The sequence below is a fragment of the Vicia villosa genome, unplaced genomic scaffold (assembly GCF_029867415.1).
Source record: "Vicia villosa cultivar HV-30 ecotype Madison, WI unplaced genomic scaffold, Vvil1.0 ctg.000451F_1_1_3, whole genome shotgun sequence".
NCBI lineage: Eukaryota > Viridiplantae > Streptophyta > Magnoliopsida > Fabales > Fabaceae > Vicia > Vicia villosa.
Window position 1 is genome coordinate 68,788 of NW_026705216.1, and position 23,852 is coordinate 92,639.

The window sequence follows — 23,852 nt, forward strand, 5'->3', positions numbered from 1 at the left end:
TTTTCTAAACATTGTCATATATTTATGTTAGAATATTCTTGAAATGTGCATAAATTTCAACAAAAACAATCCAATTTTCATGCACGCTAATTTATTAACTTGATCCAAAAGTTTTGCAAAAATTCATTTTTTTATGATCGGATTCAAACCCTAAAATGTTAAAGTGAAGAGACTATTAATGAATTGAAAAATTAATTCCATCTTTTTAGCCTAACGTTTTGTTTAAAATTGAGTAAAAAACCATTATAATAATTAAAAATTATTATAAATAAATAAAAATAATAAATAAAAATAATAATATAGCATTGTAAACCTCTGTGCTTTTCTGGGATCAGCAATTTCAAGTTCCGCAAGCTTTTCCGGAGGTATAAGTGTCCTCTTCTTATAAAACGATGGTGCCGAGGACCCACTACTGAAACAAAAACGGTTGCTGTCGCGGCGGGGGCCTAAAACACTCGCTCCCCCGCTGTTTCCACTGCATGCAGATAGGGAACTATTCCTTCCTATCAAATTGACATTATAAGATGCCTCAGAGAAGCTTGGAATCAATGGCGGCGGTGCAGGTGCAGGAATCCGATCAATAGGCGGAAATGAAGAACACGGTAATGGGATGACGAGGAGGCTGAAGTCAAATTCATTAAGATCCATGCTAAGTATGTTTTCCAATGCTTGATCGAAATCAACGGGGTTAGTATAATTGGAAGTGGGGAGGTGGTGGTTGTCAGCCGTAGTCGAAGTAGCTCCAATGAAGCTGCTCATATCCATTTTCTTGCTTCTGATTTGGTTAAAGTTGAATGCTTGTGAATTTGCACTTACTTGCACTCATATTTAAAGCGGACGTTTGACTAGAATGGCGACAAATTAATTTATTAAACAAACACAAAATTTTGTTTGTATCTTTCGGTTTTTCAGTAATACTTAAAAGGATTGATTAGTTTCGTTCATCAATATTTCAAGTTTTTATTTTCATGCAAAACATTTCAATCTTTACGAGCGAAACATGGAAAATTCATATTCATTGCCTTTATTCTTTTGAGATACAAGCTACTTCTCAGTTCTTGGGCTGTAAATTGAGCATTTTCCGTGTAAATTTTTGGGCATTACTATTGGTGGGAACCAAAGGAGGGTGGGATTCCGGAAGCCGGTGATTAACATATTGAAATCAAAGTTAGCTTCTTGGAGGGGAAGATTTCTATCTATAGGAGGAAGAGTCGCTTTGCTTAATTCTGTACTATCCAATATACCGATTTATCATCTGTCTTTTTACATCATTCTAGTGTAAGTTTTGAAGGAAATCATTTCTATCCAAAGGAACTTCTTGTGGAATGGTTTGGTGGAAAAGAGAGGTGTGGGTTGGGTAAGTTGGGATTCAATCTGTAAACCAAGAGACTTAGGCGGCTTGGGATTCAAAGACATTTGTAAATTTAATCAGGCGCTGCTTTCTAAATGGCTGTGGAGAATTGTCTACGAAGAGGATTCTATTTGGAAAGGTTTGTTGGAAGCAAGGTATGGTAGAGACTTGAGGAAAAGATTATGGTGTGCGGATGTCGATTATCATAAATCCAAAGAATCAATTTTGTGGAGAGATATTGTGGTGTTAAGTAGAGATTTGGCCGGTTTCATGGGGAAATTAACAATCAAGTTGGGTGATGGGAAGATGGCGCCGTTTTGGAAATCTAGGTGGTTGGGGAGTGGTTGCTTGGAAGAACAGTGCCCCAATTTGTTTCAGGAAAGTTTATTTAAGAACGAAGTGGTCAACAACAAGGGTGTGTGGATTGGTGCAGAATGGCGTTGGAAAGTAATCTGTGGTGAACAAGTGCTTGGGACGATGGCTTATGCTGAGTTCGCGGATCTGGTTGCGTCGCTTCATGGGATTCATCTGGCATTGGACAACAACGACACTATCATTTGGCCTTATGACAAATCTAAGAAGTTTACGGTCAAGTCCTGTTACGAAAACTGCTACCAGCTCGTGGGATGGCTCGTGGGAGGCTTTGTTATGGATGATTAGAGTATTCTTGGTTTAAGTTTTATTTGGGGGTTGCATGTTCCTTCGAAACTGAAGATGTTTGGATGGAGGCTTATGCAGGATCATACAAGGATGCAATTATTGAAAAGAGGTATTATCAACCATAGTCAGCGTGCATTTTGTGTTTGCTGTCAATTACAATTGGAGGACCTAAGCCATTTGATGTTGCAATGTAGCTGAAGATTTTATGGAGGAAACTAGAGGTGTGGCTGGATTTAGATATCCCAATTGTGAATAATTGTTGCAGCCATTTCATAAAGTGCATTGAGCTGTCATTTGGTAAATTGTCTAGTGGCAGGATGGGTGTTATTTGGTTGACCATATGTTGGTGCATATGGAAGTCTAGAAATGATATTGTCTTCAATAGTGTAGAGCTTGATATTTATGAACTCTTTTCAATTCTATGGTTCTCTTAGTGGTGGCTTGCAATTCAATAAAAAGATAAGATCCGTTTTAATTTCTATCAGTGGTTTAAAAATCTGACGGATTGTATGTATTACTAGCAGTTTTACTAGTTTTAGGTGTTTGATTCTTCTCTTATATGCATTGGGGTACCCCTAGTACCTCTTTCTCTTAATATAAGTCTTGTTGATTAAAAAAATATTCATTGCATATTTATCCCTACGACGTAACTGGTAAGGAATTTGCTTACTTTTTTTTGTTGGCTTTATACCACCAGTTTAGTCCAGTTTGGGGGCGAGTTCTGGCATCAAATGGTTCCATCCCCCTCCCGATCGGGGTTGCGGGGAATCGAACCGTGGTTCTCCCTACCAAGTCCAGCGCCAATCACCACTGAACCAACTAACAATTGGTGGAATTTGCTTACTTAATACTTCAATTTTTAGTGTTCACTCGAGTACAATTTATTTATCTATAAATTTTTGTATTAAAAAACATTTATTGATATTAATTAATAGTTTATTTTTAAAAAAACATAACAAATTTGTCTTGTAATTTAAAACAAAGTACATATTTATTATAGATAACTTTTTTATTAAAATAAGGAGAGTAACTGATATATTTTCTTGCTTAGTTTTATAATATTAATTAGTAGTTTATGGACAGATTAGAAAAAGAAGGTCATACATTTATTAATATTAATTAATAGTTCATCTTCTTTTTTTTTTTTTTTGACTAAATTAATAGTTCATCTTAAAAAACAACAAATTCGTTAAGTAATTTAAAAAAAAAAAAATATTTATAAATGATTTTTTTTATCATGTAATTAGTACTTTTATATCCCAAATTATATATTATTGTCATAAATTATATATTTTTTCTTTTACTATATCAATACACCATTAATATGTTTTATATTACTTTGAGTGTGTGTATATATATATATATATATATATATATATATATATATATATATATATATATATATATATATATATATATATATATATATATATATATATATATATATATATATATATATATATATATATATATATATATATATATATATATATATATATAGCACGAAGCAGTGATTTAAGAATATGGTAGATTTGTTATGCATAATCGATTTTAAATTCGGATAAAAGGAGAGAGTTGTGTTAGATAGATAGTTGTCAGTCAACGTAAAATTTTGTCGAATCTATATGATATGAATTAATTATTAAATAATGTGAATGCTAGATCGTTCGTGTAAGCAACACATAGTATGGTTCGAGTACATTGTCAAAAGAGTAAGGATCGTTGCATTGCCGCTAGATGCAATAAAAAAATAAGCAATGTCTATCATATATTTATGAACGAGCGTGGGTAAAAAAGTTAGTTCATGAGAGTAAAATTTATTTAGGATCATGAAATATAGACACCTTTACTAGAAAATCTATGAAAATAGTTGACACTATAATTAGGAGAAAGATAAATTTTATGTACCTACAATAGCCAGGTGAAAAAGTGGACTCCTAAAAAGACAGTGACTTCCCTCATAGCTCACACTTCTCTCAGAGCTTCCACTAGAAAGTACTGGTATTTTGATAGTGGATGTTCTAAGCACATGACTGATATTCAGAATTTTTTGGTAGATATTATGGTCATACCACACCACTCCACATTCCACCTCCAAGGAAACCACGTTTTCCATGGTCAACGAAGTGGATGCCATGCTGCCTGTTGAGATTGACACACTTTCATGGAGACGATTCTCGTTTAGTGAAGAGGCGAGTGAGATAGGATTGAAGTGTGCAGCAAACCTGTGTGATGAATTAAGGGAGGTCGCCCATGTTTGAGAGTTTGATACCAAAGACAGAGCTGCCAGAAGGTACAACTCCACAGTCAAGCCAAGAGAAATGCAATAGGGAGACCTGGTCATGAAAGAGGTGGTTCTACTTAGTTAGCCGGGGAAAATACAACCCAGTTGGGAGTGACTGTACCATATATTTCAGAAACTTCCTCATGAAGCATACAAGTTATAGGAACTAGAAGGCCCACTATGACCCAAAACCTGTAATGATCTCCACCTTAGATATTATCATAGTTAAATGATTTGTAATTCTCTAATAAACATGTACCTATAAACAATTCTTGAGCGAAGTATTTCCCACATGGATGCTTTCTTCTGACTATTTTATATGATGGACTTCATTGTGAAAATCCTTGTCGCGCCTTAGGGCAACGATCCTTACGATGGGCTTCATGGTGAAGATCCTTGGCGCCCCTCAGGGAAACATTATACTCTGAAATTCATGGGCAAGATCCTTGCCTCTCCTCAGGGATGGACTTCATGATGAAGTTTCTTGCCTCCCTTTGAAACAATATTTCTTACGTGACCATAAGTCTTATTCGCGAGCTCGATGGAAGTCCTACCCAAGTAGGTCAAACGCCCCGTCTTGCTTGGCGCTGAACCATTAATGGAAACCTATCCATTGTTGTTTCATTTGACTTCTAAACCAATTGGGTCTGTTAATAAAATAGGATCATACAAAGACAAGAAATAGTGTTGGAATTTGCAAATCTCTTATGGTAAGGAGTCATGCAGAGGCACATTTTCAAATTGAGGAATCACAGTCCATCTTGAATGAATATGAACTGTGAATGATTATCGAAGACATATTGATAAGGATCAGCGATGTGGAAGGTATATACTTTATCAGTGTTAGATACAAGAAGATGTCACTGCTAAGTGTCACAGGCAGTGAGATTGAACAACTGAAGAAGGTCATATAGAGACTATGGCAGACTTAATTTCCATTAAAAAAATCAACATCTTTGGAAGGAGATGTTTCCATCCAGGGACCGTCTAGCCAAACAAGGAGTAATAAACAGTGATCAATACAAAGGTTGTGTGTTTTGTTTTCATGTGGAGGAGAATTTTCCCCATCTGTTATGTATGTTTCCATTCTCCAAATAGATTTGGGAGATTGTTCTAGCTTGGATTGATGTGGAAGCAACCCATTCGAGAGAGGGTGTTGCACACTTCATGTGATTCTCAAGTCTATTGCAAGGAAGAGTTCCAAAACACAAGGTTGATGTGTTCTGGTTGGCCACTTGTTGACGATATTTGGATCAAGAGGAATAATATCCTCTTCAATGCAGAAATTCTCAATGTAGCAAAGTCATAAAAAATACTAAAAAGTGTAGCAACTACTACAATTTATGTAATGATCCTTTAAATTCTCTTAATTTACATTGACTCCTTTGTAGGAGTATTCACATAATATTATTTCTTTTAAAAAAAATAGTGAGATTACTCCTTGTATTATTTTTTATTTAAATATAAAAATATAATTTTTTGAGGGGAGGTTCGGAGGAGAAGAGGAAAGTGCGTTGGGTGAGTTGGAACGACTTGTGTCTTCCGGTTGAGAAAGGTGGTCTCAATTTTAGAAGATTGGATGATTTCAACAAAGCGTTCGCTTGAAGTGGAACTGGAGAATTTTTGGAGCTTCTAATGCGTTGTAGTTTCGGATGTTGAAGGCGCGGTATGCGGATGTGAAACTTAGGACAAGTTGTACAATAAAGAATTTAGAGAAGGATAGGTCATCGTCGGTGTGGTGGGCGGACCTAACTTCGTTAGGTAATAAGTTACCGGGTGATTTTTTTTGCTAACAATTTTAAATTTCAGGTTGGTCTTGGGTACTCTATATCCTTTTGGCATGCTCATTGGTTGGATGAAGGAATTTTAAAGAATCTTTTTCCGAATCTTTATAATTTTTCTCTCTTTCAAGATGCTTCAATTGGAGCCATGGGAGGTTGGATTGATGGAAGTTGGACTTGGGGAGATTTTGGAATTCCTGCGGCTTCTCTTCTTGATCCAGATGCTGAATTTTCCAGCCTTTCTCAGCTGCTGGCCGCAGCTGCCTCTTTTTCCCCCAATTTGTCTGACACCGCCTGCTAGCAGCAAGGGGTTGAAGGTGTTTACATTGTTTCATCGTGTTATAAAACATTGTGTAGGCAACATATCCCTCTTGGCCCGGCAAACCGCTTTGATTTGACTTATATTGCTATATGGAAGGTGGAAGCCCCTTTAAAAGTAAAGGTGTTTGGTTGGAGATGCTTCATCAACAAAGTTCTGACGAAGGACTCGCTTTTGAGTAAAGGTATTCTTATTTCTTCCGCGAATTTAGAATGTACTTTCTGTGATGAATTTCACGAGTCATTATACCATTCTTTCTTATCTTGTCGGAATGCCAGTATTGTTTGGAGGGAGATGTCTGATTGGATAGGAATGACTTTTAAAAGCATTTCAGATTTTAAGGAGGATTTTTGGTATTGGAGCTCTTATTGCCGAGCCAAGAAAGTCAAAAGAGGAAAGGAGGGAATCGTTTGGTTAGCTATCATTTGGAGTCTTTGGTTGCGTAGGAATGATATAGTCTTTAACAACGCTACTTGGAATTCGAGGGACGTGGTTTGGAGTTGTAAGACCCTTATTTGGAGGTGGTCGTATATCGAGAAAATTACTAATTTCAATTGTAACTTCTATGAGTTTAGCTATAACCCATTGTTTTACTTAAGCTAGGTTTCAATCGGTGTGTAATTTTCTTTGTTTGGCCTATTTATCGTGTAACTTTGTTCTTGGTTGGTTATTTATTAATATATCTCTTGCTTTAAAAAAAATAATAAAGAAGATTATATAGTTACAAACTGTAACCTAAAAATGTATTAAGTGTGTTCGAATTCAACTCGGAGATTAGTCTCTAATCAATTAGAAATATTAAAATAAATAAAAAATTCATATAATTAATAATTTAAAGTTTGAACTTAAGATTTAATATCAGAATCTCTTAGGAGTTCTAATGTTTAGCTTATTCATGCTTCCCACCAACAAAGTGCATCAGAAAAGATGTCATTCACAAGCTTCACCCATACATGTATATGCCAATACACAAAAGATGTAGTTGGTGATAATTACCCCACCCCGAAATATACTAGTTCCAGAGATTGTAGTTTGAAAAGCTGGTGCCAATAAAAGGCTCGCCAAAGAGAGATGGCGGAGGAGGAACTAAAGGCTCACCAAAGGTAGATGATGGAGTAGGAAGTAAAGGCTCGCCTAAGGAAAATGGTGGAGGAGGAAGCAAAGGCTCGCCAAAGATAGATGGTGGAGGAGGAACTAGAGGTGGCTGCTGTGGTATGTAGAGTTCTGGCTGATGAGGAACCTGAGGCTGCTGGGACTGAGAGACTGGTTCACCAAAAGATAAATCAGCCATTGCTGTATTCATGTCATGAATTTGCCTCTTCAGCATATTTGCTTCTTGCTTCATCAATTCAATCACAGCTGCATGCACAAGAGTGTTTGTAATATATCCATGACAACATTTATGAACTAGATTTATAATCAGAAAGATAATAATCTGAAATTAATTTTGTAAATTTAGGAAAGAAATACCTCTTTGCTTTTGTTGATGCTGTAAAGTAGACTCTATCAGGTCTTTGATCCTCTTGCGCTCAGCAGCTAACTGCGTAACTTCATTCTGCATCAAATGAGATATTAAAATATTTATGAACTATACTTAATTAACCCAATGCTATTTTCTTTGGTAACATTTTGTAAAATCAAAACCATTACTAAAGCTATATATCAGAAGCATTCTAATATATAGATCTTTAAAAATGAATTTATGATTAGATTTTTACCATCGCCATCACACGCTCCGCAGTTACATTATCAGCTCTAATCTGAAGCAACTCAACTCTTTTTTCCAACTCTTTTTCATAATTTCTTTTCCTTTCCTTGGATTTCTTAGCAGCAACCCGATTAGAAATAATCCTACACGATCCATACGTTAACATCACATAATTTAGTTACGTTCGTTCTTGTTTAATTAAATCACAATTGAAACAACAAGGGGCAAAACAATCCAATATTTCATTTCATGCGCGTAAAATTATTAACTTGTTCCAAAATCTTTGCAAAAATTCAATTTTCTACTCTCAGATTCAAACCCTAAACATTTAAAGTGAAGAGACTATTAATGGATTGAAAAATCAATTCCATCTTTTTAGCCTAAAATTTTGTTTAAAATTGAGTAAAAAACTATTTTAATAATTAAAAATAAATAAAATAATAAATAAAGATAATAATATAATATTGTAAACCTCTGTGCTTTTCTGGGATCAGCAATTTCAAGTTCCGCAAGCTTTTCCGGAGGTATAACTGTCCTCTTCTTATAAGAGAATGGTGCTGAGGACCCGCTACCTAAACCAAAACGGTTGCTGTCACGGCGGTGGCCTAATACACTCCCTCCACCACCGCCGTTTCCACCGCCTGCAGTTAGGGCACTATTCCTTCCAATCAAATTGACATTATCAGATAATACCTCAGAGAAGTTTGGAAGCAGTTGCGTCTGTGCAGGTGCAGGTGCAGGTGCAGGAATCCGATCAATAGGCGGCAATGAAGAAGGCGGCAATGGGATGTCGAAGAGGCTGAAGTCGAATTGACTAAGATCCATGTTAAGCATGTTTTCCAATGCTGGATCGAAATCAAGGGGGTTGGTACAATTGGAAGTGGGGCGGTGGTGGTTGTCAGCCGTAGCCGGAGTAGCTCCGATGAAGCTGAGCATATCCATTTTCTTGCTTCTGATTTGGTTTAAGTTGAATGCTTGTAAAAATATGAATTTGGTTGATGTGAATTTGCACTTACTTGCACTCATATTTAAAGCGGACGTTTGACTAGAATGGCGACAAATTAATTTATCATACAAACACAAAATTTTGTTTGTATCTTTCGGTTTTTCAGTAATACCTGGAAAGCATTAGTTTCGTTCATCAAATACGAAACATTTCAATCTTTACGAGCGAAACATGGAGAATACATATTCATTGCCTTTATTATAAATGAACATATTTATCCCTATGACGTAACTGGTAAGTAATTTGTTTACTCAATACTTCAATTTTTAGTCTTCACAATTTATCTATAAATTTTTATATTAAAAACATTTATTGATATTAATTAACAGTTTATTTTTTAAAAAAAAATAACAAAATTGACTTGTAATTTAAAACAAAGTACATATTTATTATAGATATATATTTTTTTTTATTAAAATAAGGAGAGTAACTGATATATTTTCTTGTTTAGTTTTATAATATTAATTAGGAGTTTATGGACAGATTAGAAAATGGGGTTCATACATTTATTAATATTAATTAATAGTTTATTTTAAAAAACAACAAATTCGTTTTTTGGTCAAAAAAACAACAAATTCGTTTAGTAATTTTTAAAAAAAATATTAATAAATGATTTTTTTTATGATGAACTAGTAAGATACCCGTGCTACCGCACAGATTTCGTTTGGATTCACATTACATGTCTATCAAATCATCATTTATAAAGTTTGAATTCATTATTCAATAAGTTAACATTCATATAATTATAAATATAGACTAATAAGATCCACCGACTTTTAAGTAAAAAAAAACTCTTAGATTAATATATACTTAACTAAGAGTATTAAGTCTTTGATGTTAATCGAATTTTGTTAGTAAGATTCTATAATTTAGTCAAAAATGAATTTTGTAGTGAATTAATATATAAAATCAACAAAAGAAAGATTTAAAATGTGGACATTAAAATGAACAGTCTACCGTTAGCATCTCACAGATACATCTACATCTACCCGTGAATTTATAGGCAGGTCCGGCCCAATTAATGTGGAGACCCGGTTCTAATTAAAAAAAGAGACCTAAATTAAAAAAAAAATACAATTTTAATAATTAAAAATGACTTATCAAAAATACAATTATATATTAACCACCAAAATACTTAAAGTATTATTTAAATCATAAATAAAATTTTATTTTAAAGGAGCCCTCTTCCAAACATTTTTTTTTAAAAATTCATTAACTAATTCTCATATTTTATTGTCCATACTATTCTTGCCATGTGTATTGTGTGACATTCATTAAATAATTAACAATGTAATGTATTAAAAGGTACTATATGTTAATGAGCATTAATTTAGGTATGTACATCCTATTCCCTCTGGTCTTATTTATAAATAAAGACTCATTTTTTTAGGTTTATTGAATAATGAATGTATTTAATCTATTATGTAGACCAGATACATTCATTATTTAATGAACCTAAAAAAGAAATCTTTGCTTATAAGTAAAGCCGGAGGGAGTACTTCATAAATACTTGTACACAAAACGAATTAATTGTTGAAGACCAACTTTAATAATGTATAAAGTTTCACATTCATAAATATTAAAACAAAGTAAAGGTAAGCTATAAATAAAATAGGTCACCTATATAATCCTATGTGGATTACAGTATGTTGTAAATATAGTATGCTATAAATAAAATAGGCCACCTATATAGTTCCATGTGAATTACAGTATCCAGGTAACCTACCTCAGTGGCGTATAACGATCTCCACGCGTATCCTATAGTCACAACCGACAGGTGTCTGAACAGGTCTCTAGTAGGGTCGTCGTTCCTCAAATCCTTTCAATCACACTTCTCAGGATGCTAAAACCTAAGGGTGCTTCTCATTCAAGGTTTACTTATTCGGAAAGCCAATAAGCCAAGCACGAAGATTTGAGGTTCCACTTTGGATTACCATGCCATGCGCGTACTCACTCGTCCCACGCATGCATAAGAGATTCTAAGGATAATTCAGTTCAGATAGGAATACTATGGTTCCTAACAACCAACACAATTATGATCATCCCATTGATACTTCGGATAGATGCTAGTTCATACTCACCTGAACGCCCAACGCCAAGCGTAGTTCTATGCTTCACTCGGGTTTAGATGAATCACAACTAACACGGAACTTAGGCTACTGCATCTCACGCTTCTACATCATTTCTCCTTCCATATAGCGTAGCTCTAGAACTTAAGCACCAAATGATGAGAATGGAGATACAACTGCCCCTTTTTACCAATCGGGTATCCAAGACTCACCCAATGGTAGGTTACTACATCCGCATGTTCTACCAACCCTTAACTAGGTAACCATTCCCGCTTAGGGTACACCAAGTTGAAACAGGATCTAATACTCCGTCCATCCAATTACTGTCCGTACCAACGTAATCAGAAAGGTTTGACTTCTCTGTCCACACTTCCAAAAGTTCTTTCGTTCCATCAATTCACCAGTCATATCTGTCATTGGCACCCTCATCAGGTAATGAATCCCACTAACCTCCAACTCAATATCTTCATAGAACTTTCCTTACAATACTCCTACATAGATATTGCATGGGTTTCCTTCGCTGTCACCAAGACTTAGAGAAAGTTTCACTTCGTCCAATCAACACATCACTCAACCAACTCTTACCACTCGAGTTTACACACTTGCAGGTTTACGAGTCCTCGTGGCGGCTCTGCCGTAATTCTACTGTCACGCACTCAGTCGATGAGTTGATCAAGTTCAACGACTGAATTCGATATCAGTAAAATCAGACTAGCAACGCACACATGTGAGAAAGAAAGAAATTGATAGTGATGTCTCATGGCTCGTTTCCTAATTAAGAATATTAAGAATTGTCTCTAGTAATTTTACAATTGGATTGCTCACAACACTCTAAATAAAATTAAGGGGCCCTACAAATTTTGTGGCTCTATGCTGAGGAGCTTGTTGCTCCTCCTCATGGTCGACCCTGTCTATAGGCTTGCAAGGACCTTCATTATGATGAACAATTTACTACTGTTAAATTGAGAAATAAAAAGAACTTTTATATTAATATATTTGACCAAGAGAGTTTTAAGTCTTTAACTTATTCTCATTTATAAATATAATAGTATAGGCAATACAAATTTTCTGTTTATAATTTTTTTGTAACTTTTTTTCGGTTATAAAAAAAATCATATTTATAATTTATTTTCGTTTATAAAATATAATTAATTAGTTATATATTTTATATAATTAATTAAATATATATTTAAAATTATTTCAATTTACTTATAAATTAATTTATAAATCAAGTAAATATTTATTTTATCTATTTCTTTAATTTACTTGTTAATTAATTAATAAAAAGATATGTTTGCCCAAAATTTTGCGTAAAAAATTGAATAATCATAATCTAGTTTAAACGAAATTTTGTAAGATTAATATAATATATAAAAATTATTTTAAACATAAAAAGATGTGGTATTTGTTTCTTAATTTAATGGAATATGGAATAGGATTATAGTTTTTATCAAACATAATCTAATAAAATGATCAAATGGTTGAGATAAAATCCTTTATTTTCTTACTACACCAAATCCAGTTTTCTCCACAATTATATTTGTATAATGTGAATAATTAGTAGTTAATTAGTATTAAATAATTAAATTATTTCTTAAAATAAATATAATTATTATAATTAATATTTATTCTAATTAATTCATTACTATTATTAAAAAATGTTACAGCATATAACTACCCGTCAATAGTTGAGAACTGACTAATTTGGACCTATTAATCTGTGCATAAATCAACTCAAACCTATTAATCTGCGAATTTATGTGAATCTTGTTAAACATAATGGGTTGGCCTGTATATTTAGTGTTTTGGACCGACCCCGTTATTTCAATTGTGCCAATCCATTCTTTAGTCCAAGGCATTCTGGTCCATACACGCGGTAGCCTTTCCCGGCCCGCTCTGGGCAAACTCAAGACGTAACCGAGCACGCTGAAGCCTCGTGCTCGGCCACGGCTAAATATCCGCGTTTCCTGGCCTAACGCTTCGCATGGGTCCTCAAAATATGGAGTCATTTTCATAGAACTGCCCTATAAATAGCTCTCTAACCCTAGGGGGCAAGGTGATTATTTTCTTACCCAAAATCTCTCACTTTTCTGTTGTACCTTGCAGGTACAACCACCTTTTTTCTCTCAACCATCCCGGAATTCAAGCTTCACCGTTGCTGACCACTTGTTCTGCTCGGAAAGATCAGTGGCATCGTCTGTGGGAAAACATCAGCTCCCCCATTTTGTTTCTTGCATTTCTTGATCCTTTCTTGCCCCTGTAAGAATTCGGAAACCAAAGCTCTCATTCAACTATCATCCATGGCTGGCAATAACGAAGACTTCTCTTTTCTAGACGCAACTATGATCAACAAGAACGACGTCTCTCTCGTTGTTCCTCCATCCAGAAACACCGCTCCACATCCTCGCGACGGTCTCACAGCGTCTCCCTCCCCGGAAGATTTCTGCGACAACACCGTCCATCACCTCGGAGAAACCAGAGGTAAAGACAACCACAAGGCAATTCTTGAGAACCCTTTCTCCATAAAGAGTCCGACTCCCCCGGGCCAAACCATGGCAGTTGTCTTAGCCGCCCTTGCGCACACGAACGCCCTTATCCAATAACAGAACGATAGGATCAGAGCACTTGAATAGAAACGCCGCCCTAAGACCCCCCCGTTCCCAGCGCGAGACCATCACCAAGAAACGCCTTCGTTCCCCCTCTCCGAGAGAGCATGTGGGTCCCACCTCCAAGAAAGGACACAGCGACCACCATTTACGACGCCGTTCGTAGTCTCCCCGACCAAAGAGAAGGTCTAAATCGTCTCCCGCAAGGCACGACGACGACCGTAGGAGACACCCGGTCCATCACGCCCATCCCCCAGTGACAAGGAAGAGGAGCGCCGAGGCCCTCTATCCCACGCAATCCTGGAAGCACCCCTGCCTATCGGTCTCGAGAAGCCCCCACCACTAGGCACGTATGACGGGACAACCGACCCAGACGAGCATATCGAGAACATCGACGCCCTCCTAGATTATAGAAAAGTACCGAACGCAATCAAATACTGGTTGTTCCCGACCACGTTGCGCAAAGGAGCCATGACATGGTACAAGAGTCTTCCCAACGAATCCATCACGTCGTGGAAAGGGCTCGGAAAGCTTTTCTCCAGACACTTCACGGCCTCCCGCAGGCATCCGAAATCGGAAGCTTCCATGGAAGCCATCATCCAGGGGAAAGACGAATCGCTCCGAGCCTACATAGAGAGGTTCAACAAAGAGGTCTTGCAGGTGTCCACAACAGCCCACATGAAAAAGTTCTTACTCGAACGAGGCCTCCGGCCACGTTCAGATTTCTCCAAAGCCGTGGGGATCGAGATGCCGGCCACTTTGGACGAATTTTTCCTCAAGGCACAGGCGTATATACAGTATGAGGAAAAAGAAGCCGCTCACGCAGTCCGCAACTCTAGACAGGAAGAAAACACCAAAGGCACCTGTCAAGACGATTCCCCGTCGGGGATCCGATAAGAAAAAAGAAGACAAAGTTCTAGATCCTAAGGACTACAAAGGCCCAGAAGGAAAGTTCCGGGAATACACCCCATTGAACACATCCAGGGAGCGCAACCTAAACGAATGTGCGAACGCCAAATTCCAAACGGGCAAGGCCCGCTTCTCAAAATCCATGCCTGCACGGCCAAACGCGGACAAATTAAAGTTCTACCGTTTCCACAAAGGCCACGGGCACAACACCGAAGATTGCATCCACCTGAAGGACGCGATAGAAATATTGATCAGGGAGGGACACATGAAACAGTACGCTAAGAAACCGCAGGATGTAATCATTACATAATCACATGTCTTTGTTTTTGGGAATGTGCTTCAATCTTTATGCAATGATGAAAATGAATACATGGCATCTCTACTGATGTATTATGTGTCATGTAGCATCAATTAGTAGAGGCATTTTCACAAAATTAGCAATAGGTAAAAATTTGGTCATGGCTTAAACAACTTCAAATTTGGAAAGCCCTTGGTATATAATTCAATTCATATGTTTGATGTTTCTTCAAAATCATTTGGGAAGTTTGTGAAAATTGGCCCTGAAGTTGGACGAAAACTAGGGTTTTTCACCATGTTTTAACTTCGCAGCAACTTTGAAGCTCCATATCTCTTCAATGGTTGATCTTTTGCAAAATCAAGAGCTGTGACAAAGTTGTTCATTGGACCAAAATCTACAACTTTGATGTTGGAAGTTTTCTTCAATTTGTACTTAAAAATTTGAGATATTCCCTCTCAAAATTTGAAGAAAATCCTTGAAAAACACTTAGAAAAAATTTCTAAGTATAAAAAGTCAAACTTTGACTTTTTGATCCCTAATTGATTTTCTTAAATTTTCTTGGTCAAATGATTTCACTAATCATATATTGATTATTTTGATTCTCAAAAGTCCATGGTTGACCAAAAATCCAAAAAGTCAAAGCCAATCTTGTACAGTTGACTTTTTCCAAATGAAGTGCAATCTTGGATTTTTGTGATGAATCAAGCCCTCCCCCTCAAATGAATGAAGTGAATGGATTATATTGAAGTATTAAAGGTCTTTGAATCATAGTTTGAGTTGTGGATCCATGTCCTGATTAAAAGTCAACTGTTCGGGTGAATTAGGTTAAAACCCTAATTATGGACCAGATGAAATTGATGACTGTGGATCTTAAATTGAAGTATATTTTGCTTTAGAAATTGATGATGGAAGCATGTGAATGCATTTGAGATGTGAGAAATATGTTTTGAAGCTTGAAGCTCTTCCCAGGTGAAATGTTGATTGCAGTTTCTAAGGATCTCAAAACCCTAATCTGGTGGCACTGATGAACTGGAGGCTCAATGCCTTGAGGTTGGAGATCATGTTGATATGGATGAAACATCTTGACCTCTATGATTGTGTTGAGGACCATGTTGAACATTGATTGATCCTTTGTATGAATCTCATAGACTGGAAACCCTAATAGAATACCTAGTGAATAAGTGATTGCTCTGGGTATCTGTATTGATCTGACTGGGAGATATGAAATGCCAGATGATGTGACATATTATGGGGGGTCAAAATTAGGGTATGACACACCTCATGTTGGGTTATCCGAACACCTTATGGTGAAATTTTGGGAGTATTTAGAAGGCCTGCTTTAAGATATACACCAAGGAGAGAAATATTTTTTAAGAGGGAATCTAAATGGACATGTAGAAGCGTAGCAAGCGGTTATGAGAGTTTTTGAGAGAGAGTTTGGACAACCACGATAAAATGAAAACAATATGTGGAATAAGATAGCCCAAGAGATTAGAAAAGTGGATAAAGAGACGTTGAAAAAATCAAGAGATTTTGGACCTAGGGGTAAAGAATCGCAGCGGTGAAATGAAAGTGTTAGGGTATGTTTTGGATTGATGGAAAAGGATGGAATGGAATGAAATAGAGAGAGGAATAATGTTATGTTCCATTGTTTAGTTTTATAAAAAAAAAGTGGAATGCAATGAAATGTGATGGAACCCATTCCATTCAATACTTTAGCTCATTTTTCATTTCACCCAAATTGGGGTGTATCCAATGTATGGAATAAATTAATAGCACAATTTCAATTTTGTCCTCCAAAATTTCATATTAACCATATTAATATTTTTGAAGTTAAGGTACCGATGGAATAAAAAATTATAATGCTTTCCGCTCCGTCCAATTTCTAAACAATGGAATGGGATATTAATTTTGGCCCGTCGTAAAATATCCAAACAATGGAATGGGATATTAATTTCACTCCATTCTGCTCCATTCTATCTGTTCTTCTTCACTTTGTTCTGTTAGTTTTAAATTATCCAAACAGACCCTAAGGGTAAATTTAGAGTAAATAAATATTATCTTAAAGAATGGTCGAGATATAGAAATGTATAAACTTAAGAAAAGTATAATAAAGCTAATGAGATTAAGAAGGCGGTGAGTGAATAAAGAATCCAATATTTTTGATGGATTATACCAATATTTAGGAAATAAAGTGGGAGAAAATCTATATATAAATTTACTTGATAACGGAATAGAAAGGAAGACAAGAGATTGGGATCAAGGGAAGTGTGTTAATAATGAAGAAAGCAAGGTCTTGGTTCAAGGGATAGATATAAATGATAGGTGTAAGACATATCTTTACAATTATTTAATAAAGGATATAATATCTCACCAGACTCTAGTAGGCCTGACATTAAACAAATGATTGAAAGTAACAAGATTGGGCCAAATAACTTACATATTGAAGTGTAAAAAATTCTTAGAGATAGAGGTATAGATTGGCTCACCAAATTGTTTAATGAAATTATATGATCAAAGTAAATGTTGAATAAATGGAGAAAAAACACTTTAGTTCCAATCTATAAGAACATGGGGGACATACAAAATTTTGCAATTATATGGGGTTAAACTTATGAGTCATACCTTGAATTTATGGGAAATAATCATTGAAAGGAGACTAAGAAAAAAGACTCAAACAATTGAGAATTATTTTGGTTTTATGCTTGGAATGTCAACTATGGAAGCGATATTTCTACTACGAAGTGTGATGGAGCAGTACAAATGGACCAACAAGACTTTCGCTTAATTTTTATTGAATTAGAGAAGATGTATGAAAAATTACCAAGAGTGACTTTGTGGAAAGATGTTAAGGACCAAATAGCAATAAATTTCCTATATTGTATTTGGTCCCTTTAACCAATTTTCATTCAATTCTCACACGTTTATTCACACAATTTAGTAAATATGAAATTATGTTGGTTTTAGATTTATTTGAGTAGATATTTCACTTGTTTGTTAGTTTTGTAGATGTTGTTGAGGAGCTTTGGAGATCTTAGGCAATTAAGGATGAAAGTCAGAAAGACTTGGAAGAACGGGAAGAATTAATCTTGAAGAAAAGTTGCCAAGGAGGCTTGGAAAACAAGAAACCTAAAGATTCATTCTGTTTGCGCGGCGAACTCTTTTTTGCGCCACGAACTGCTCTTTTCCAGACTTGCCCAATTTTTGGAGTTGCTTCTGATTGGGCAGCGTATTAGCACGGGCCGCGAAGACAGCGTATCAGCAATACTGTTTTTAGTGTTTTTGCCATTTGTCCTTGGGCAGAATCTTATCTTTTAGTTGCGTGAAAGGCACCTTTGGTAGGATTTTTATGATATTCTAGAGTAGAACCTTATCTTTTGGAGGGTTAGTCACCACCACATAGGGGTGAGGGTTGAGAGAAGATTATCATCACATTTGTGATAGAAATTGATGCTCATGGATTCTTCTCCATTTCTTGTACTGTCAACCATGGAGATGAGTAGCTAAATCCCATATTTTGACAAGATTAGATGTAGTAACTATTCTTATTGACTATGTATAACTTTTAGCTCCTTTATATGAACTTCTTGATTATTGAAATAGATTGATGCTTTTGCTCTATATTTCATATTTAGATTTGGTTTATAGCTGAGAAGTATATTTCAAATCTTGATCTGAAGCATACTTTCGAGTAGTGGGTAAATCGCAGAGATGGGTTTATACCAATGTTTTAAAAATCGGATCGGACCGGCCGGTCGGACCGGTCGAACCGGGAACCGACCAGGTAACCGGTCTGGTTCAATAGTCAGATCGGGTAGTCCATCAAACCGGTGGGAACCGGTGAAAATCGGAAAACCGGCGGTTTAATTGCTTTTTTTTTGTTTTTTTTAACTTGTTTTTTAAATTTTTTTTAAACTTTTTTTTTAACATTTCTTTTAAACTTTTTTTTTTTTAACTTTATTTTAATATATTTAGTAGTGTATTACTTAAATAGCATTCTCACATAGCTTTTTAGTGACAAATTAAAAACTTTATTGTCTATTTGTTATCTTTGCTAATAAATTTTCTTAAATAGCATAAACATATTGAATTTTATTTGATTTTCTTTTTAGGAGGATCCTATTTTTAATTAAATTTGGTACACATTGGAGTTATTTTGTTATAAACTATTCAATTAGATTATGTTGTAATTAGACTTTGTTTAGATTATGTTGTAATTAGACTTTGTTTGCAATTAGACTTTGTAATTTTTTACTATTTTGTTATGTGTGATACATTTGTTTAAAATTTGAATTTAAGTTATGAAATTGTGAATTTATGATATGATATTTTTAAAAAATTTAAAAGCTAGTTATATTTTTTTAGAGACTGAATCATCCGGTTCGATCGGTTTTATACCTATATAATGACAGGTCTATTCAACCGAGTTATCCGGTTTAATCTGGTTTAATCCGGTTTGGTTGTGCGGTTCGACCAGTGACCCAGTGGTTCGACCGATAAACCAGTGACCCAGCACCCTCACCGGTTCGATGACCGGTCCGGTTTTTAAAACACTGGTTTATACACTGCTTTTCTACTTGTGTCAAGCTTAAATATTGCTATATTGATGTTTAGGTGGAGAGATCGTCTAAGGATTGATATAGTAACTCTCACAATTTCATTTAGACATAAATGTTATTGAAAGTACGCCAGAACATTTTCATTAATCGTGAGTTCATATATTTGTTACTAAAAGCACATAGGGGATAAGAAGAGTGAAACCGAAATCTTGTCAAATCTTTTACATTTGATACTAGTTTTATTTTACTTCCTTGTTAGTGCTTTTGAGGATTGGCTTTATGTTTGGTAAAACTAATTTAGCAGCAATAGGTTAAATAGAATTATAACTTGTAAGAGAAATCAGGTTGAAGTTCTATTTAATGGAGAAACATGTTGTATTGAAATGTTTCAACATCTGGAACAACATGTCGAAGAAGATGTCGTGACATCGTAAATGACACCGTGTTTGAGCTGACAGTTTAGATTTTTTTATAACAGAAATAGAATATTCCTAAAACATTGGATCCTATGAGGAGCTATATCAAAGGAGAACATTTAGGAAACTAAATGTGGAAAGCTTTTATTGCTATGATTGGGAGTGGAATGGAGATATTCCATATTTAGGGATGACCTAGGTAGAAGGGACATTGGGTAGTGATTAAGTGAGGAGTTGTAAACTGGGAGTTTAGCTATGAGTTGATACTGCTAATAGTGGACTTCATCCCTGGCTTGGTAGCCCCCAGAGTAGGTTGATTGAACCGAACTGGGTGAACAATTATGTTGTGTTTTTATTGCTTTCCTGCACTTTTATTTGTACTCCTACCTTGTCAGTTTTTATAATGTCAGGTCAGATGTCAAGACATCCTTATATGGCATCCTGAGTCTGTCATACCAGAATTTCAATTGGTATCAGAGCAGGCATCTTGTCTGTTTCTGGATGAGATCCATGAGGGATACATTGTGGTTGTGGCAAAGGTAGAAGATTGTTTGAACAAGGAACGTTCATATTGTATGGTCCCTTGAAGTGGAGGATGGACCTATATGTAGAGGATTAGACCAACCTGACCTAAAGTTGACATGTTGGAACAAAGGAGTGCTAAATCCAACGATTTCATGCGGGAGTGAAGAATTTGAATTTCAGAACAAATTCAGAGAAGAATCGCATCAAAACCTTCATGCGAGAGTGAAGATATTGATAAGGTAACCTCTGTATATATGTGAGTTTATCAGGTCAGGATATTGGTTAGGTCTAGTCTGTTGCTTGGTGCAGAAGCAAGCATTGTGCAGGGTTAAGTATCAATCAATCCTTAGTTGTCATGCTTACAGCTGACATTTGGAGTAAGCATTGTGTGAATTATGTTGAAGTATGGCTATTTTCCGCTGCATAGCCCCTGTGCAACACCAATTATATAAGAAGATTCTAGGGTTATGTATATTCAACAGAATGTATGGCAGAATCTACAGTTAAAATTAAAGCGTCAAAGATACTTGAGTAATCTCTCAAGTCCACTCATAACGGCATGGTTTATTAGAGCTGTTGAATATCAACTTATCAATGATATTCATTATCATCTGCAAGTGTGAACCTTGAAAAATTTCAAGGCTGAGATATTCCTAGAAGGAGGAACAGATGTCCTACCAGATGTTAGGACATTAGTACTAGTATGCAGCTACCAGTTGAAGAACAGATGTTCTGGTGATAAACTAATGTAGTGTGAGAACATTGGTTTGGAACCTACTCCTGACCTGGAAGAGGAGATATCTGATTATAAGATGATCAGGACACGATCAACATGTACTTCTACTCCAAAGCTTACTTTATGGGAGTGTAGAAGTAAAAGCTCAGTGCTAAAGAAAACTCATGAAGGTATTCCTTTTTTATCCTTTATGTTTAAATCAAGATGAGCTTATATCTAATATCTTCTTCTGATCGAAGGAACCAGATATGTGGATTTTTATTCATAACCATAGAGTAGTTGTTGGAGTCGAATACTGTGTCTCAATCACAGTGAAATATGGTCACGAATGTTAACTGCCCTAGTTATTATCCATAAAGGGTAGTGTTATGTAGAATCAAGGAAGTCAGATGGCTCAGAAGAATCTGACTAAATTCAGTGTTATGTCATAACTGAGTCTGTTCCAGAAACCGAAATGAGGGAATCTCCTCTACAGGTTCAGACTATGGCATCCATCGTCTCAAAATCATAATGTAAGTCTGAAGAAAAGCTTATTGAGATGTTGGCTATTCTATTCCTTGATATGTCTGGATGTTGCTGATAATTACACTCTATTGTTTCCACCCCAAGTGCTATGAATTAGATGTTAGAGATGTTAACCGAGAACCATGAAGGATGACATCATATCAGATGTTACAACATCATCTCAAGATCTTCAGTTATTTGAAAGTATTTTATTGCCAAGAGGAAAGTATATAAGTGTGAAGAGGTAATCAGTCAGAATGATCTAGTGTGAGTAATCAATTCTAACTGACTAACTGATAGGTACTTTGACGGGAGGCTTAGTACTTATTAGATGTGCAGCCTGAATGCAAGATTCTTATACTCTGTCGGGGGCTGAGTATTTGTATGAAGAATTCATGGACTAGTGTGAACTAAATGTTAATGTTCATTGTTATCTTCAAAAGTTTAGGAAGGTTGGCAATGGTATCTGGTGAAGCATACTGTTACTGTTAAATATCTTGATGGGAGCTGGATATTTGCAATAACTGTATGAAGAGAAGAAGTATGTGATGAAGAAAAAGCTCTACATGAAAATACATCATCACTACTATTGAAGACACCAGAGAGATAAGGTTCAGACTTATCTACTAAAGATTGATTTATGGTTATACAATTATAGTTTCTTCTACTTCAAGTTGTAGAGTATGGCAATCTGAATCTTGTGTAGAAAGCAAACTGAAGATTCAAAATTTGGAAGCTGTGACAAATTCCAAATGAAGGGTGCTTCAAGGACGAACATCAAAGATGTCCTAAATTTGTATATCTCAGGGGGAATAAGAGAGTATGAAGATCAGCAAGGACAATGTCATTATGCTTTTAATCAAATGGAAAGTGTCTCAAAGACTAATCTTTAAGCCAGAAGAAAAATGTTATACAAGATGTCAGAACATAACTCAAGACATGTTTTATCCTTGAAAACCAGCAAGGATCATTCTTTGTATTATCATCTAAAAACATGTATTGATGGTGTATATCACTTGTTCTGATTTAGTGCATGTTCCAACTTATGCACAAGTCCACCTGATGCAGTTCTTTTTCAAATAACATTTCTTGATCAAGAATTTGGTTTAAGTTCAGGTATGTTGTTTAAATTGCTCAGGTTTCTGGAGTCTGTTTCGTTTCATTTTTTTGAGTCTCTCATGTTCTTCTTTCAAAAATGAGTAAAGTCTAGAGTCTAGGTTATATTTGTCAAATTGTGACAAGCATAGGGAATAAGGGTAGTGTTCAGACATTGTTAAGTCTGAGGTCATTCTTTGCAGTTGTTTTGTAAAGATATTTATTTTTCAATTTTAGAGTCTTGTTTCGAGTCATGAACACAAATTGTTTCTTGTGTTCTAAGCTATTCTATAGAGGTCTGTTGTCTCTATGGATAGTCCAAGTTATTGAATCATTCTAAAGTCATGAACATTGACTGTCCTGTGTTCTGAATTATCCAATATAGAGTTCTAGTTCTCTATGTATTTAAATGGATAATCCAAGTGTTTAAATTTCTGTTAGTGAGTATGCTCTTATGCTATAAAAGAGGATGTTGTGTCAATTTGTGTCGTAGCATAGTTCTCAATTTGAGGGGGGCATTTAGTATTTTCTTCCTCATGTGCATCATGGCCTCAGTTTTCTCCTTCTCTAAGAAGATGATATCTGTGATGTTATGTTTCCTATGCTATAGTGAGTTCTCCTTCAAAAAAGCATTTGTCTTACTATGGCTAAAAAGGGGGAGAAGTGGTTATGTTATGTTATCTCTAAAGAGCAACTTTTAAGGGGTAGAAACTTTGTGTGATCTGTGGGATCATTAAAAGAGAGAGAACAATGGAGTTGAACCTGCCAAAAAGATGTCCTAGTATGAAGACTGAAGACTGTCACTTGTAAAGTTTGAAATATCATAAACAGTGACTACTGAAGACTTCTAAATTGCTGCTACTGAATTGTAATGTTTAAACCCGTATTTTTTATGCTTCTGGAATACAAAGGTTATGTAAATTAGTTTTAGCCAAAATAAGACAAAGGGGGAGATTGTTAGTGCTTTTGAGGATTGGTTTTATGTTTGGTAAAACTAATTTAGCAGCAATAGGTTAAATAGAGTTA

At 35.5% G+C, this 23,852-nt stretch overlaps 2 protein-coding genes across 2 annotated transcripts; one reads left to right on the forward strand and one right to left on the reverse strand.

Annotated features, from left to right (window-relative positions):
• Window positions 1-7,288: 7,288 nt before the first annotated feature.
• Window positions 7,289-9,045, reverse strand: LOC131628415 (transcription factor VIP1-like). The gene is made up of 4 exons (XM_058899250.1): window positions 8,576-9,045; window positions 8,114-8,246; window positions 7,866-7,950; window positions 7,289-7,754 (listed from the first exon to the last, which is right to left on the reverse strand). Exons 1-4 carry the CDS (start codon window positions 9,043-9,045, stop codon window positions 7,408-7,410), a joined length of 1,035 nt encoding a protein of 344 aa, XP_058755233.1. The 3' UTR covers window positions 7,289-7,407.
• A 5,210-nt stretch (window positions 9,046-14,255) lies between these two features.
• LOC131628416 (uncharacterized) lies at window positions 14,256-14,681 on the forward strand. The gene has a single exon (XM_058899251.1). It carries the CDS (start codon window positions 14,256-14,258, stop codon window positions 14,679-14,681), a length of 426 nt encoding a protein of 141 aa, XP_058755234.1.
• The last annotated feature ends 9,171 nt before the right edge of the window (window positions 14,682-23,852 follow it).